The sequence below is a fragment of the Loa loa genome, assembly GCF_000183805.2.
Source record: "Loa loa unplaced genomic scaffold supercont3.64, whole genome shotgun sequence".
Classification (NCBI taxonomy): domain Eukaryota; kingdom Metazoa; phylum Nematoda; class Chromadorea; order Rhabditida; family Onchocercidae; genus Loa; species Loa loa.
In genome coordinates, this window is record NW_018108244.1 from 260,439 (window position 1) to 278,383 (window position 17,945).

At 31.9% G+C, this 17,945-nt stretch overlaps 3 protein-coding genes across 3 annotated transcripts; 1 reads left to right on the top strand and 2 right to left on the bottom strand.

The window, feature by feature from the left end:
• Nucleotides 1-1,434: 1,434 nt before the first annotated feature.
• On the top strand, nucleotides 1,435-3,428 carry LOAG_00663 (hypothetical protein; the record flags this gene model as incomplete). Its single annotated transcript, XM_003136203.1, has 5 exons — nucleotides 1,435-1,468; nucleotides 1,769-1,820; nucleotides 1,941-2,031; nucleotides 2,499-2,633; nucleotides 3,243-3,428. 5 exons carry the CDS (start codon nucleotides 1,435-1,437, stop codon nucleotides 3,426-3,428), a joined length of 498 nt encoding a protein of 165 aa, XP_003136251.1.
• Nucleotides 3,429-4,752: 1,324 nt separating this feature from the next.
• On the bottom strand, nucleotides 4,753-7,231 carry LOAG_17353 (hypothetical protein; the record flags this gene model as incomplete). Its single annotated transcript, XM_020450011.1, has 8 exons — nucleotides 4,753-4,875; nucleotides 5,255-5,439; nucleotides 5,557-5,658; nucleotides 5,903-6,061; nucleotides 6,129-6,275; nucleotides 6,490-6,589; nucleotides 6,792-6,910; nucleotides 7,225-7,231. The coding sequence occupies 8 exons, from the start codon at nucleotides 7,229-7,231 to the stop codon at nucleotides 4,786-4,788; spliced, it is 909 nt and encodes a 302-aa protein (XP_020306384.1). The 3' UTR covers nucleotides 4,753-4,785.
• Nucleotides 7,232-8,174: 943 nt separating this feature from the next.
• LOAG_17354 (sodium/calcium exchanger 1) lies at nucleotides 8,175-16,056 on the bottom strand (the record flags this gene model as incomplete). The annotated part of the gene is made up of 16 exons (XM_020450012.1): nucleotides 8,175-8,341; nucleotides 8,777-8,896; nucleotides 9,253-9,353; nucleotides 9,482-9,562; nucleotides 10,545-10,671; nucleotides 10,902-11,079; nucleotides 11,301-11,540; nucleotides 12,061-12,139; nucleotides 12,347-12,516; nucleotides 12,724-12,822; nucleotides 12,958-13,102; nucleotides 13,227-13,390; nucleotides 13,756-13,793; nucleotides 14,723-14,826; nucleotides 15,065-15,199; nucleotides 15,845-16,056. The coding sequence occupies 16 exons, from the start codon at nucleotides 16,054-16,056 to the stop codon at nucleotides 8,175-8,177; spliced, it is 2,160 nt and encodes a 719-aa protein (XP_020306385.1).
• Nucleotides 16,057-17,945: the final 1,889 nt, after the last annotated feature.

Sequence of the window (17,945 nt, forward strand, 5' to 3'; positions counted from 1 at the left end):
TAATTTAAAAATCTTCAAATCACTCTCAAAATTTCATTACTTTTCAACTAAGTCATTTAAAATTGTAAATTATCAAAAAAAGTTATTCATAGTAAATTCATAGAAATATTCGGAAACATATTCGATTCAAATTTTATAATTATTATAAGTTATTATAAGTCTAATATCACAGTTGTTTATCAAACATTCCTTTTCTTGTCGACTTTAATTTTTAAAATTAGTTGGCATTTATTTCTATTTATATTTAGACGATTAAATAATCGTCTCTATTCTTCATTGTTCCGTCAATTATTTTATTGTCACTTACTACCATTACCTTACTTAGTTCAAAGGATTCCTAATTGGAGGTTATCTCATCTTCATTTTCGTTTATTACGGTCCGTTGTTGAGAATTTACCAAATATCTCCTGTAGCCTTTATGCTTCTTTGCAGCAAATGAATAACTGTTCATCTGTTATTACAGTATCATTCGCATTTTATTCTTATAATTCTTTAGGAATTGTAATTGATAAAATCAAGTTAGAATTAAATGAATCACTTTAATGTATTAGTTCCAATTAATTTTTTTCAGCCATTTAAGATAAATAAGTTTAAAAAACAATACGAAATTCTTACCTATCATAGATTGCCACTAATTCAATCAAATTACAGCAAATGCTTGAATCTAACTTGATTTTTTTAAGCGATGAAGAAAGTGGAGTGGTACAATGCGAAATCACTTCATTCTGCTGGTGCTGAGATGAGGTGACAACAACGCCACGACTCGGTCATTTTATTTGTGCACTGAAAAGTTTTTGAATGCGACTTTCTTTTCACCAATATAAAATCATTTATAGTTCATCAAGATTTCATTTCATTTTAAATATCTATCGGTGTGCTTTTTAAACTTTGTTTATCTCAAGACTGCAACGAATTCTTTTTTAAAGCATTTGATTTTGTAAAACTGAACGCCAGGTACTCATTTGAGTTAGTTGTTCCCGCAGTCTTTTCAGCACTGATTCTTTAATCAGTCTTCCGTATTTTAATCTTTATATCATCCTGTTTCATTGGAACGAAATTTTGAAATTTGTGGTACTTCCACCAGAAGTACTTTTTATTAATCTTCGGTAAATAATTGAGGCAAAATCAAAGAATTAAGGCTGTTTTGCACTCCCTGCATTTTGTAATCAATACGGCAAGTTGGCGCTAGTATTTAATCTACAGTAATGCGCCAATGTATATTTTTTCTGATAATTATCCAGTGCACTGTTTGATCTCTTTTCATGAACTCCCTGTAAAGTTTAGTCTCACACATAGATAGGAATGTCCCAAGTTATCCCATAGTCCCTTTCATCTCAAATAAAGGATTTTCTTTAATCTTTATCCTTGTCAACAGGTTGGAATGTTTCAATTTATATGATTCCAAAGTTCAGGAAATTAGTTCAACGCAGCGATATGACAATGCGGCGCAAACGAAAGGCTGCAAAAGGTAGGCTTTTCCTTTTTTTTCGGTTACAAAAATGTTGAAGTAAATTTTTATTAATGCCAAGATAAATTTGCATATCAACTATTCAAATCATGCATTATAACTGCAAAAATATTAGATAAAATTTTATTGCAGCTTAAAAGTGACAATTTTGAATAGTAGCGAGGTTGAGATGAGAGGATAGGAAGAATTACTGACGTTGTACTATTTAAGCGGAGTAATGTATGAGTAAAATACACATTTGACGTGACTGTTTTGGTGATGTGACACAGTTTTCCATTCTTTTCAAATTACTTTTTTTAGCCGCACGTGAAGCGATACGGCTTACCTTGCAAACAATTAGCGAGAAGCACAGGTAAATCTTATCACATAGAATTTAATTTTTTTTATTTTTCATGTATTAATTGGAAGGTTGAAATAACATGGCCACTTACAAATGAAGAAGTAAGTTTTGTATTGCAAGATTTTTTTGCAGGAGACCAGTCCGCAAGCATACAATTACTCATGTCAAGAGAATCAATTCCATGGTACCAGAACAAGAGGATGTAGTCGTCACTAGTACTGAGGTTAATAGTTCAAATTTTGTATTTCATCATGATCCCATCGTATTTTCAGCCATTTTACAGAGAACCATCCAGTTACATAAAATTACTGGCAATATAATGAGGAAATTTTTGAGACTGATAGTGTTTTGAAATTACTATAATACCACCAAGATTATATAATAAATCGCAATTATGCTTCCGAAACCCGTCTCTGAGATATTACTACTCTCATATCCGGATTAAATGCCTGAGACCGGATTTCGTAGTGGGAATTTTACATTGATATTTCAAATAGCATTTTTTGTTTTCCCGTCAAAGAATTTCTTAGAATTTCTATTTTTTTATTTTTAATTTAAGCCATCCAATCCCTTCCTCCTTGCTTATTCTTTATTGCACAAAAAAATTCACAATATTTTCATTCCATTCATTTTGTGGCTTTCCTTATCCTTCGAAATTTAAAATTTGATGGACACTGGAGATGATTTCAGTTACAGTCCAGTCGGCTGCCAATTCAAGCAAGCCCAAAACACCCAAAACAATCAGACAATAACAATGAAATCGGTAATAGTCCTTCAGGACTGGTTGATGATCCTGTATATGATCAACTGAAACAACTGCCTGATGTTGGTGTTTTATTTTTCATAGTCTACTAAGGAACTAATAGTTTTATAAACCTGATCAATTGAACCTTAATATATTGAGCTAGAAAAGTACTCTAAAGTGAAATGATTCAAAATCTGATTTTTTAAAATAAACTCCTTATTCTCTTCTGTTTAATCCGAAGCCTAGATTGCTTTCGGGAATCTCTAACACAATTGTAGATATTTATATGTCTTCCCAATATCTCATACTTTTGAACTGGAATATTAGTATATCTGAATAGTTTGAAAGATTCAAATAATCAATTTTTCATATCCAATTATCTTCATTAACATCTTGCATTGATTAACATTATATTGAATATTTTAGCGTCTTCAGTATTTCTCTATTGCTGACGTCACCAATTAATCCTAAACAATTAGTTCCTATAATCATTTGAAATATACGATGTTATTTTTGTATTGCTTCCATATACCATACCTTCATTTCAGCTAGTAATTACTTTCATCCTAAGCAAGTATCTTCTGTTTGTTGGAATGGTTACTCATTTTGTGGACACATTGGTCACTCAACCAACTAACATACATCAAGAAACAGCGATAGTGATGATTAATTATAGAAAGAATTTTCAGAAACTGCTGGTTCAACTGCCTTGCGGAGTAATTCGTGATGCTGCTGAACGTCTTAAAAATGTTAACTACAGTGCTTTGGCTGGATTTATCATTTTCCGGACTGATCTTCATCCGGTAACTCACCTTCATATAACCGGCGGCACTTTTTTTGGGAGAAAAAAGAAAGAAGAGATCAATTTAAGTTGATGGAGCAGGAGAGGAACAAACTCTGAAATTTATTGACTACAAAAAGGGAGAACATAGCTCAGTTTGATCAACTCGGCAAGAGAAAACTGGAAATATATAGTTCATACTGTATGACCAAAACATCAGGACTGGAATATCCGGTTGTGTGACTTGGCGTTTTTTATCGTAGCAATGCAGTTACATCAGTGACTGCTGTAAACTCCTTTTGATTGACTTAAAAAAAGCCATAGTTTGTTTGATTCGTTGCAATATCTTAGCTTAGTAGAAACTTCTGAAGGCTTCTTCCTTAATTCTGGTATGATTTTGGACACATTTACCTGACCACTCATTCTCAATAAATCCTCATTTCAGTTCAATCAAAGATATAAACAGAAGAGCGCTCACTGATTACAACTACAGCAAATTCAAATTTCGTAGTAAACTCCAGTTACATGTTGAGCTACAAAGCATTTCCATTGAATTCCATTGATCCCTTCAAATCTCATTTGTGTTATAATCTTTTTTCTTGTGTAATTTCACTTCTTGAAATATTCCATTAACATAGTCTACTCGGAGTACTGAGGAAGACTACAGGTAGTAGTTGACACTGCTAGTGTCACTTTTAAATAACAAAGAAGCTAGATCTTACTTCGTATTTTAGTGAGCTACAGCGAACATTAGGAAGCTTCTCTTTGAAGTGTCTCCAAGTGTTGATATGTCAGAATCCTAACAAAGGCTACTGAGAGAAATTCAATCTACATAAACTTCATCTTGTAATAGTTACTCTTGGTGATGTAAATATAAGCTATTATTTTTAGCGTGCATGCATTTCTAGGATTTCATATAATCTCCGCTTACCTGCAACACATGTATTTCTTTCTCACAGGTTGCATTTTATGTAGACAGTATGGATGCGACAAAAAAACTGATGCGTATATGAGGTGAAATATGGAAATCAAAGAGAGAAAATTTTCAATCTCCGAAAAAGAAATATGGTTGGATAAGCAAATTATAATTGTTAGGAAGAAATGAAACTCATCTACATGTTCATAGGAAATTTTGTAAGTAGATGGATGATAAGATAAAACAATAGGAAGAACATTTATCACAATGTATAACTACTATACTGTTAAAACGATTGCATCATATCAGTATTACAATAAGAATCAATAATAATGATGATGATAACTATTATTATTATTTGTCCTAAAGCCAACGCACGAATAAGAATAATAAACGAGAATCGAAAAGAGAAAATTTTTAATTTTCAAAAAATACAATTGCCAAAAATTGTAGAGATAACAATTTAGACAAGCGAAATCTAATTAGTTTAGAAGGAACAACGACGTGTAAAACTATAGGCTGTGCTAGAATTACTCTAGAAACCAGAGATGACGTGATATGATTCGAGTGCAGAGAGACCGAGGTATGTAAACCAAAGAATAACGAACAAACCTGATGTTAACACCTGAAAATCAGAAATTCACTAAGAAGTTTGAGAAAAATTTGCAATAGCAAATTCTACGCTATTCGTACGTAACGTTAGCATTATGGGAAAGGTAGCATATATATTTTACTTAAGCTAGCAATGTTTGTTCTATAAGTGCATATTCGTAATGACTTGAAATTTCAAGTGGGATTTCATTTCAAAGTTCAGCTGCTTACTTAACAAGCTTACTAGTGAACATTCAGATGTTTTGAGATGCATAATCACTTCTTCCTGAACCATCCATTTAATTGTCGGGGTGTGTTGAACTGGATAATAGTGGTGATCCGTCTTATTTTTTTAAAGCTCCAAGTGATTAACTAAATTTGATTACTTAAATAAGGATTATTGGTATTTTAACCTTATACTTCATAGGTCCACCCAGTTCACCTCCAATAGGAGGACGTCGCCTTATTACAATCACTGCGATGCATATCAATGCCTCGATGCAAAATATTGTCACGGAAAATGCAAGTGTTCCCGGCTCAACATAGAAATTATCACCATGCCACCAGTGATAAACTGCTGCTATCGTCCATGCTATTCCTGAGGAAAAGATTTTATCACCAAGTTGTGTTCTTAAAAAAAAAAGTTTCTGTGGAAATACTAGCAAATATTTATTGGAATGATAAGTGAAATCGAAAGATAACAGAATTAACGAACCTATTCCTAGAAATACATTGACACCATTTGAGCCGGTAACATTACCAATTGACGAGTCTGCGTATTTATCTTGGACTGCTGCTACTTTAGATGCAAATGTATCTAAAAGTTTTTTATTCGGGCAATTTAGGCAACTAATCCCAAGTTAATTCTCTTCCCAATCATTTTTTCAAAATCGTACCAAATAGCAACGTTTTTGATCTTCATAGTTCTGCTCGAGAAGTATCAGATCAAAAAATGTTGCATAACCTCTGAGAAGCTACTTATTCACCTCTTCCACTTGGTGACTTTAATAAAGTGTCCACTGAAAAGCTTTGTCAAACAAATCTATGAGAAACCAAATGACCTGGAATGGAGGTACCAAGCGCAACAAACGAAATAGCCGTAACAGCATCCTTCAGACCAACCCAACATCCAAAATGTGATGCCAAATCACCAATAACGGCTGTCAGCGCACCGATTAAAAAGATCGATACGATGAAACCAGCCCAGCCATTCCAGTAATCTGAAATTCATTTTTATTCCTATTTAAAAGCACAAGGATTTTATAACAAAATAAAAAAGATACGAACGACACTCATCTGTTGGCGGTATAGTTGCAAACAATAATTTCCATGGTAGAGACAAGAAATGCCTGAAATAATCAAAAAACATCGGTTTCGATTTCCCTTCTGCTTTACCCTTCTCTTCTTGATCAGTGCTTTCGTCATCCTCAAAATCTATAAAGGAAAGAACCAAATATTTCTTTCACTACCATTGTATTTATTTTAGTGAAAAGTTCATTTTTCACACTATTATATGGCACAGATAACTGAGTATACGATTTTTTAAAAAAGAATCGTTCAACTTCAATCAGGTTGAATTGTTAAGTACCCATAAAATAAAAAAATACGTGTTATATGGAAAAGATTAAATGAGAATCAATGACCATACCGGCATGAACAGTCAAAGCATCAATAAATTGTTCACGCCAACTTGTGGTACCGAGCATAAACGATGTATTGGCATTCCGTAACATGCGATCGATTACACTCTGAAAGTATGTATTTTGACATGAACTTCAAATATGTTAGAAATCTCCGCATTGATATTAGCTTTCTTGATATTAGGACACTTAAACAAGATACATTTAAATTTTCATCAAATCTAAACTTCACCATTTCAAATTCTATCATTTATATTAACTACCAACTAAAATATCCTTATTTATTGATAACGTTTGAAAAGCTGTCAACCCGAAATTCCTTGCTTTCCCTGATAGTAATTTGACATCGTTTGAATTTGCCTAAACGTGGTTTTCCTAACTCTGCAATTTCAAGCTCCTCTTTTGTCAACCGTTCTCTTTCATCGAAATCTACAAATGAATATGTCACAATGACAAAACATAATTTCCAAAAAAAAAATTTAAATTTGCATTAAAGTAATCGGCGAGAACAATGAAGTATGTTAAATCTCGTATTGGAAATGTTTGAGTAGATGTGAACTTCAAAGCATCGGTAATAAGAAAGTATAAAATTCCACTTCAGAGATAATCAAATGGAGAAAAGTATCAAAGTTAGATCGTCGAGTAATTCATAATATCTTTTGAAGGGGAGAATAAAAAAATGACATTCGATATGTAAATAACTTATTGTCAACTTGTTCCTTTTTGATGAAAGTTGTTCGTACCTTTCATTACAAACTTTTGAATGTTCCTCTTTTCATGGATGAAATATATGGGAGGAGATACGTAATGATAAGTACGGTAAAGTTAGGATATGAAATTCGAATTTAAGGAATTTTTGCTTTCCGTACGAAAAAACGTGAATTATCAAGTCTGATATAAATATTTATCAAGCAAACTGATGGCTTTCTATACTTCATTCCTAAATTCAATTAGTTTAAATTTAGCTTTTTAGTTAATGACCACAAAATTGGTTTCTGTATCAAAATTGCTGACTCAAATCGAAACATCGTTTGCTGCTTAGTTTGCTTTTTTTAAAATACAAGGGTGATTTGAACGACAACCATATTTGCTACTTAAATGATTTTTATATCTTTAAGATATAAAACTTTAAGGTGAAGAATAGGGAATTTCTAAAGATGATTATAGACTACAGGAAATAAGCCAAATCACCTTGGGCTCAAAAAATCAAGTTAAGCCTCAGCTAAAATGGAGACAAGATAGGATTGTCAGTTAGTAATTAATCATGACACGTTTAAGGTGCGGTTTAAACTATTCATAAAGGGAAAGTTTAAGCAAATTATAAAACGGAAGGGAAAATCCACACATAAAAAAGTGTTGTCTTATCCATTGGTAATAAACTTTTCCTCCTAATGTTTGACGAACAGGAAGTAGTATTGTTTGGTCTAACTTGCCATGCCCAGTTTCAGATCACCTTTGATCATCATATTAAATTTAATGGTGATAAGGTACTCCTCTTAGAGATCTTTTTCAGCTAATGGCGGGTCAAAATAATCACGCAGGTCAAAGCAATGTGATGGGACTAATTTCTCTAATTCTAATTAGGTATGTTCAATACACTGCTATTTCTTGCTCAGGCAAAGAAGTACTATAGATAATTATGATGTAATTAAAAAAGTGATTAATTAAAATTACGTAAATGAATAAAAGAGTGTTAAGGCAAATAGTTATTAAAGATGAGATCAAAGGTCAGAAAGGGATCTTCATTTCCATCAACAGTCAACCAAGAACTCATTCGTCGTTTGAATAGATTGGGAAAATGAAGAAGATCTGGAGAAGAGAAAGTATGAGCGAAATTACTGGAGAATGGTATTGTTTTATCTGAAAGAATGTATACAAGGGTAATTAAAAAGGAATTGGAAAGATATTTTATGCATATTTCTTGGTAATTTTAACATTTTTCCAAGTTAAATTTTTCAAATTAAACGAAACACGAAAAATCTTATCAAAGAGTATTAGTGAGGATAACTGGATAACCTATAAAATGGCTTTGGTTATTCGGCAATTTAAAAGAAAGGTTAGGTTCTTTGTTTCTACAAATGGTCATTCGATCTTCACCGCGCACACATTCGATAATGTTATAATCTCAAAGGATCTTACGGCTTTCCTCAGTTTTTTCGTCTAAATTCTGAGGAATTTCATTTAGCTTCTCACTTTTTTCAATAAAAATAATACTGGAAAGAAGAATAAGAAGGCATCGAATTCATTTCAATCAACTTTGACCTTGGCTTTTATTTAAATGTAAAATTTGTCTACTTGTTCCGTGTAGTATACCTTCATAATCAGATGATTTGCTATTTCTATTCAAGCTTCTCAGTGATTCATTTTTCTTTCTTTCTATTCGCTTCAAGAAACGTTCTTGGACTTCCCGCAAATCTAAATTGAATAGTTTTACGTAAAAGTTTTCTCATTGTGTGATCAATTTTTTGTGCTATCATCGCCGTTAAGCATTTATCAGAGACCTTTTATCACAAACACAAAATGTCTACTACCTTTTTGAACTTACTCGTTAAGAATAAAAATATAATTTAGTTTAGTAATAGAAATTTGCAATTATTTAATCATTTCTATTAAAAAAAAGTCATTATTATACATTTACCCACAAGAAGAACAGCAATAGTCTTGATAGCATCATTAGGATGTAATAATTATGATTCCATTTGTCTACCAAATTAGCATGATTAATTACAATCCATGCATAGCTGATAATCTTAGGAAAGGTATGAAGTTACCTGACATCTTTTTGGCCCAGATCGGCTGATCAAGTTCAATAAAAAAGTAATCCATCCGTTCGTACTGCTCAGTGTTCATTACACCAATCTCAATGAATGCTCTGAGAAAAAAAAAGGATTTCTTTCAACTTAATAAAATTTGAGTAATTTTAAAATAGCGATGAGAACAAAAATATAACTAAGTTTAGCAAAAGAAATTTGCAATACTTAATGAAAGAATTTGACCTACTCAGTCTGGTTGTCTTCAAAGGTAACTTCACCTTTTTCGAACTCATAATGCTTCCCGCGGAACGCAGTACCATCAACTGTCCTGGAAAATTGTTATTCACTGGACTGATCAGTAAGACAGCAAGTTCATCGATATTTTTCTCCAGTATGTATATGTAAACAAATATAAAGAAGAACAAATGTAGTTATGTGAAAAAATGTATAAAAGCTAAAATGATGAAGTATTCTTGTATTAAACAAGTTGTTTTCAAGTGGAAAAATAATGGAAAGTGGAAATTAAAAAAGAAACCAGTAAATGTTAAGAGTTGTACGAACGGAATGAAAGATAATGAAGCACTTCTTCTAGCAACAAATTCTCAATACCTCTTCAAAGATTAAGTAACATGCAATACTTCAAATAAGATATTTCATAATGAATAGGAAAAAAAAATGTTGAAATCGATGGGTCGTTCGAGACATTTGCGCTGATCATCCTTATCTATCTCTATTTGAAATTGATTAGTTTAATTCTCACTTGTCCTATCCGTTTTATTTCTTCTTCAGTTCTTAATAATTCAGCAATTAATTACTGTTGTCCTAACATTCCCTATCTAATTGAAACGACGTTTGGGAAGAGAAATTCTATGCAAGAAAAGTAGTGTTTAAACTTTTCCCTCTAAGTATTTAACAGAATATTTGCCAGAGCTTCTTTTTTTTCTCCTCCATGCTTCTTGTATACAAAGTTTAAAAATTGACTATCCCTTTTTCTTTTCGCAATTTCCTCGAAGTTGGTGAAAATTTGGAAAAATTTGAAAATGTGCGGGTTATGATGCCATCTTAAGTAAAATCAATCGATATCATATTCTTGCATTCTATCTACAGAAGACATATAAGACTAAAAGATATATAAAAGACTACAAATTTATTTTCAAGATTAAAAGCACTTTTTCACATAATGAGTCAAATGCCAATTGAATGAACTCTACTTGCGAAGCACTTACCTTCCTGTTTCATTACAACGATGAGTGCTTTACAGATAACTTGTTGAAATTTTATTCTAGACTTGAGAATTTAAATAAGCTTACCTATACGGTACAATAACTTTGCCGCGACATCCTGAACTTCGTTGAATTTTGAGCGATAAGTAACCACAGTTTTCAACAATTTGGAAATGATCATGCTCGAAGGAGAATACACCAGCATGATCGTCATCTATAAGTTTCAATTTCGGTTACATTTCGTATATTATTTTTCCAGAATTCCTTCTCTTATAAAGCATAATTTTGAAAGAGCCAAATTTGAATGTTAGTAATTATTCATTCTGAGACTGCATATTAAATTTCAGTTGAAGAGCAAACAGACGGCAGGTGGCTAGACGAGAACTTTTTTTGCAGATGCAGAGGAGAAACAGTATTTATGATGAATGAAAAATTGAAACAAACCAAGAATCATGACTGTAGCAGTGGAAGGAAGTTCAAGGGTAGCTAGCGGTATACCGCCAAGTTTCACTGGGTCCAGTACCAGGCCATCTTTAGTACGCACTCTTAAATTATTCAAGTGCAAATAAAAGTGCTCATCTTCTTCAAAAACATCATCATCCACAATTTCTATCGTCACTTTCTGCAAAATTCAACTTTTCATGCTTAAAATTTCAATTTAAGTGTTAACTTTTAATTATAAATTTCATTATGAACATATATGTCTTCTAGTGAATTACCTTTGAGATAAAAAGTGATCGTAGCAGATCTTTTATTGTTCCCAATATAACTAACTTTATGTTTAATTTAATCAAATTTAACAAGTCCATTTGAAAAGAGTGATATGCTCATGAAATTATTAACTTGTGTTTTATCTTCTGGATGGAAAATTAGTGTTCCTTTAATCGGAATATAATCATTTCCAGCATTGGCAGTACCATCTTCCGTATAATAATCAACCATAACTGTGAGCCCTTCAGGGCCACCATCTCGGCCGATCACAACATCGAATGTCCCCACACTTTCAAGCACCGTATAGTGAGCTGGATCAAAAAATATTTTGCAGATATTTGCTCGTAATTGTCTCTCTTGTTCTTGAGCAATCTTAAATTCAAATATTTGCGAATTTCTCACTGAGATTATTTACGAAATTATTCAATTCATTCATTTAACGCGCAAATGTCCACCAAAATAAGTTAAATTTATGAATTGCCTAAACATTGTATTTATCAACTAAAATTTGTTACATGCATACCATCAATTCATTTCATCATATTTCAAATCTCTAATCTCCTATTTTTGGAAAACAAGCGCAGAGCATTGTTGGACACCGCCTATTTCTCCCATATACTCATCTTGTCATCGTTCGTTCTTTAGTGAACAAAGTTCATCTCTTAAAATTCAGAGTTGAATACTTCTTCATCGTACTCAAAAAGACCTACATCTATGACAATGACTTATCAACATAGTCACTTGTTCACTTTTTTTTATTTCTGTTCGATGAACTCTTAGCTGTTTACATAAATCCCTTGAGAAAAACATTTTGAGAAATTTTTAAAGTTGAAAACGGAAATTTTTAATGATTTAAAGTTTAATTCTTCCAAAAACAAATAATGGAACTTACGGCACATTTATGATATTCCTTGTCAAGTTGCTTTCTTATCACATGTCCACCACCAATCAATCGTCTAGTTGCTTGCACTCTAAATTACCCTAATATATTCATCACCAAGGCGGTAATTAATCATTTCTGAAACATTGACACTATCACCTTCTTACTTAGTTAAATTCAAGAGTTGGAAAGTGCCATGACCTAGTCATTACGTACTATACTACTTCATTTCATCATAGCTAAATTCTTCTTACACTTCAATTATTCCATTATTCTTGAATATATGCTAGTTGCTTACCTATAAAAAGCCCGCGACTTTGGACCACGACTGATCATTTCGTATTCGGCCTGCTTTTGTAGTTCAATTGGATCAATCTGTGGATTCTTTTTCCTGATTTCGCGCATAATTTCGATAAACGTTCTTCGGTTATCTTCGAATGCTTTTACAGCTGGATCAATTTTACTACCCTAAAAGTTACTGGAAAATTTCAAAAAATCTGGGAAAATTTAAAGCTTTTCTACTACAAAACAAAGTTGCATGAAAGGTACGAAGTTAGTGAAGGGTTGTAAGAGAGAATCTAACAACAAGTCCTTATTGGTGATAAGGTGATAGATCTTGTGAAATTAGCAAACTGGAAGTAAACTGGAGAAAGAAATCCCTCCAACACTACTAACTTTGAGATAACCATTTTTTTCTAGTATTTCCATTTGTTCTCCTTCTGTTGAAATAATTCCATGTAATGTCCTTCGATAACGATGTGGTATAAAACGTCTCTGCATTTGAAAATACAAAATAGAATTTCAAATCTGCTTAGTTTCATCAGAATCACGGAATCATCACGATTGTCGAAATTTAAACAATGAAATTATTATTAATTAGTTTACGAAACAAGTGCACAAAAGACCAACCTGTATGATTTTGATATCAGCTACATAAGCAGTTAATACTGTAATCGGAAAGAAGAAAAATGTTAAAAAACCTTCCCATATTTCGATAATACCTGGCGAAAATATTGATAAAATCAAATACATCCAGATGTATGCGAACAAAGACCTAAATAAATTATCACGAAAGGTTTTTGAAACTATCAGTCTGGATAAGACATTTCAGAATTATTCTCGACTTCACACGATTTTATCAATAGCTTCAAATTCATTAGAAAATCAACAAGATTTACCAAGCTGCGGTGACACAAAATACGTCCAAATGTTTTTGGCGCCGAACTTCACCATTTGGTACAGCCATTACGCATATGGCAATGATCATAAATAAATTAAATGCTGCTGAACCAACAATGGTATTTGGCCCCAAATCACCAGCATTGAAGCCTTTTCCTATTACCTAAAATTGTATTTTTGTAACATAAACAGCAGAAAAAATGGAACTGAAATCCATAAACAGTGCATGAAAGTGAACGAATCCAACAAATAGTCTGTAATTAGTGTCAAAGAGATCTGAAATCTTGACCATTCGTTTTACTAGTGATAATAATCCCACAAATTTTGCTCCGAGTTCTGCATTTTCCATAATCTTAAGCTTAAATATAATTAGAAGAGCAATCAGAAGTTTGTTATTAGTTCATTTTCTCGTTAAACTGCAGTTGCATGAGAGAAGCAAATTATTTTGGAAAGACAAAGAATTTTTCCGCAAAAAAGTGAATAATTTGTCTTTCAGCGTATAAGATACGATTTTTCCTGGTTAATTACCTCAATGATTGATAGCAAAATTTCAGGTGCAGATGAGCCTGAAATGGAAAGCTTGCTGAGAACCGTAATAAAAATAATGGTTAGTTTCTTGATTATTGTGAAAAGTGATGCTAAGAATTTAAGCCGTTGCTTTTGAATTGTTTCATTGTCTCTCATTAATATACTTAAGTATCAATAATCGATGAAAATTTTGAAGAATGACGAAGAGTGAAAAAAAAACGGATTAATAAAAAAAAAAAATGGAATTCTTAAGTGATTGAAGCTTTAGGATTTGAAAATTTCAGTTTCCACAAAATCGATGATAATTTGAAGGTTTGGTTTCTTGCTTTTCGGATTAATCATCTTAAACAATTGACTGGTATTCCTTAGTTTCATCGTTGATTTCAAATTACAGCCAATTTTCAGTTATTTATTTGCAAAACTATATCATTGTCACATATGATCTAAACCTTATCGAAGTTGTCACAACATGAAGGTTCAGAATTTTCTGGTGTGAATAGATGAATTTACTTTATATTCTCAATGGCTATGCAAACAAATCCAGGATATACGACACAAAGCACTTCTTTTGCTTCTTCATCAACACTCTGAGCAAACAATAGGTTTATCTTTGCTACTTATCTAATCTTGAATTTTCAACTTTCATTTCGAAAAAAATCTCCAACTTGATTTACTTTAAGTATTAGCGTCTGCCTCTACTTCTTCTTTTGAGTTTAGTAATGGATTATGAGTAATATTTTGAAACTTAATTAAGGATTATAGTAAAATAATTCTTACTAAGAAGTTGTGCGATTTGAATAATTTGCGATTCGACTCAAACTGTTTTTAAATCCATTGATATCATCCATTGATAATTTTATGGAGAATGAATAAAATTTTTTAAAAAAAATATAGAAGAAATGGTATGTTTCGAAAATTAAGTTTAAAATAATGAAAAATTAGTAGTAAGTTCAATTAAATTGCTAACCAAGTGCCATTAACGTTAGATTGCTAACGGTATCGTTCCATATCCTCACTTTTATTTCTAATGGTTCTAGGCCTGGCCTTTTTACATGTACTGTCCTCTCCATGCTAAATGATTTCTTCTATAAATTTTAGAGGAAGTTTATCATTCTAAGGCTTTTCTTTTTTTATTTATATTCACAAGTGAATGCTGAGGTTCAGAAAAGTTTTTCGCCATTGGTTAAAGGCAAAACGCATTCTGCTAAAAAACTTTTCTCAACAATATTTTCAAGAAAGAAGTTAAGCTTTGTTGATTTAATTTACATTTCAATTCACAGTAATTCGAAATTTTAAAATTACCAATCACCTGGTTATAACTTCAATAGATGACATGAAACGATCGGCAACGATAGATACGCCTAGAAATAGATAGGCAATGATGAAAAAGAATGTTATACCACGAAATATACGATCTCCAATGCTTAGATGTAAAAACGGGCGCCTGCAACAATGTATTTTTTCTTCCTTCCTGAATTTCTGCATTGATTTTGTAACCGAAATTACAAATAAATCATTCACTTTATTGGAATTTCGATTTAAAATTTCCCACTTGAAGCATTCAGTGGGCAACAAAGTTTTTTCCCTTCAAAAAATAAGGTCCAGAATGACAGGAAAGTCAAAAAATTCGTTCCCACCTTTTTTTTTGACATTGAAAAAATCGAGAAGTTGGAAAAATTTCTCTTTAAATTATATATTTGGTTTCGTTAGTTCCCGCTTTTTAAATTTCCCCTGTCGAATTTATAAGAACCATAAGTTCTACCTATAGATCCTTTTTATGATTTGTTTTTTATAATTATTACTTGTTTTTGCTAAAAAATGAATAACGAATAATAACTATTTATTCATACCAATACTAGGGAAAAATTTCAGAGGATGGAATGAATCTCAATGTTTTTTTTTCGCCTCAAATCATCATGTTTGCCATTAAACGGTAGTTAACATTGCTTATGAATAAGTGATTACATAAAGCTTAATTGATGGATCCATGTATAATTGAATTTTCCTGTCTTATGCACAATTTAGTTTCCAGTCATCTTATCAGAACTAATGAATGTCTTGAAATCGCACTAAAGAAAAGTAAACTTACCAAATAGGTATAATCATACCATCAACACAATTTTTGATAGCATCTGCTTCGGTATGATTAGGGCTTGCCTGTACAAAATTGATTAATGATGAAAATATGGCAACCATCCATACTGTTCGTACGAGATAATTAATGACAGAATTGTTGAAAAGCCACCTTATCTCGGTTCGAATGGAATTGGAGTTTTTCCCCATTTGAGTTGTTCCCGGCATTTCAATTAACATTACCAGTTTCGAAGTATTCTACTGAAAAAAAAAAAAAAAAAAGGTACTCAAATGATCAACTATGATCACGCACAAGGCAGCAAACACATAATCAACAAGCCAAAAATACCGATATGCAAGGAATTCAACGATTAGTTATTGGTCGATATATTTAAGGAGAGTAATTGTAAGAATTGAATAGCACGCATTCTCAACCGAATTTCAATTGAAGGTCTAATAACACTGCATAATGTGTAATAAATTCTACACTGGAATTATTCCTCCGTGTTTTGTTTTGATTATAATGTGACAGCGATATCATAAGAGGACAGTTAAAAGAAAAACAGAATTCGTATAAATCAGAAAATTTTGAATATTATATGACGACATGCTAAATGAATAGAGCAAAGATCGATGAAACCATTGAAAAATTTTTTCTTTCCAAAAAAAAATAAAATTTGATGGAAAGTTAGAATATATTAGAATTGGAAGCTCTTATCAAGAAAAAAAATAGTCCAACAAATTACTTGTTTAAAAATACAAAATTCTAATTTTATTTACTTACTGAATTCAAGATATGCATACTGAAGAAGAAGCATATAAATGGACACAGAATTAGGCGTTGAGACTAATGTCCTATTGTTATACCAGCTGTCTGATATGTGGCTATGAATTTCAAATAAATATCGATAAGCAATAATTGTAGTATATTATAAAACAAAAATGTACTTATCCGATTCTCCAGAATGTGTTGAAAGAGAGGATGGATCTGAACGGAAAAAAAAAACTTATCTCCGATTAAAAAATTCGGCAAAGGTGCAATTGGTGTTAGTGTTAATCTTTCATTACATTACATTGCATGGAAGACCAGAGAATCTTATCGATCTTCGGTGGTAAGCATTAGCAGATCTAAGAGCTGGCCACTGATGGCAAGAAATCGAATCAAATGATTTATTTTAATTCTGTCGTTCTTATTTCCTCTTTTCATTAACAGTTTGAAATTGTAATTCACTGAAAAATTATACCCAATTTTAGAAACTGATGACTTTTAAAATATTTCTTGGTTTTTGCAAATTTTCACTGATCAGTGATTACTTTCAATTTCTAAGAAATAAAAGAAAACATCTTGGCGTAGTTGATTTCTTACCAGCAATTTCATCGAATTTCGACTGGCAAAGAGCACCATTTCAAATTTCACGTAAAGTAAATTTTCGAAGTGTTAAATTACCGATTGGAATGCTTTGTAAATACTGTTGAGATAAAATTTATTTAAATTGTCTTTTCGATGGCAAAGTAGTTTGCTATTAGCAAGTCAATTTGATGAGTTCAAGTGCCATCTGAAATTCTTTTTTTTGTTCCCAAAAGTTTCTTCTTAGACCGCACATTCATTCTATTTCTCACACACATGCAAACACATTTCACCAATCTTTTTTTCTCATCCTTTTTCCTTTCGTCTATTTGGCTGCCGTGTTTTATTATCATGGTGCTATAGCTAATAGTTTAAATTATTTCAAGCCTAGGCTTCAACAATTTCCCCACTTGCATCCATGTCACAACCATGCTTGTTTCTTGCTTAATTTAATTTTTCCTTTTAAAAGTTTTCCTTACCGATTCAATTGTTATCAGAAAACAAACTAAATTCTCTGGTTAATTCCGTTTACAAAGAAATATGAATCACTTTTAGAATTTTTAATTTTATTCATCTTAATCATTCTAATTTTAATATGCAAAAAAGTGCCGAATGTCCATCCATCAATGCTTTTTTCTTGAGTCATTTTAATTTTTTATTTTCATTCAGTTTTTTTCGAATTTTCAAGAAAAACTCGGCACACACACATACACACACACACACACACACACACACACACACACACACACACACACACACACACACACAC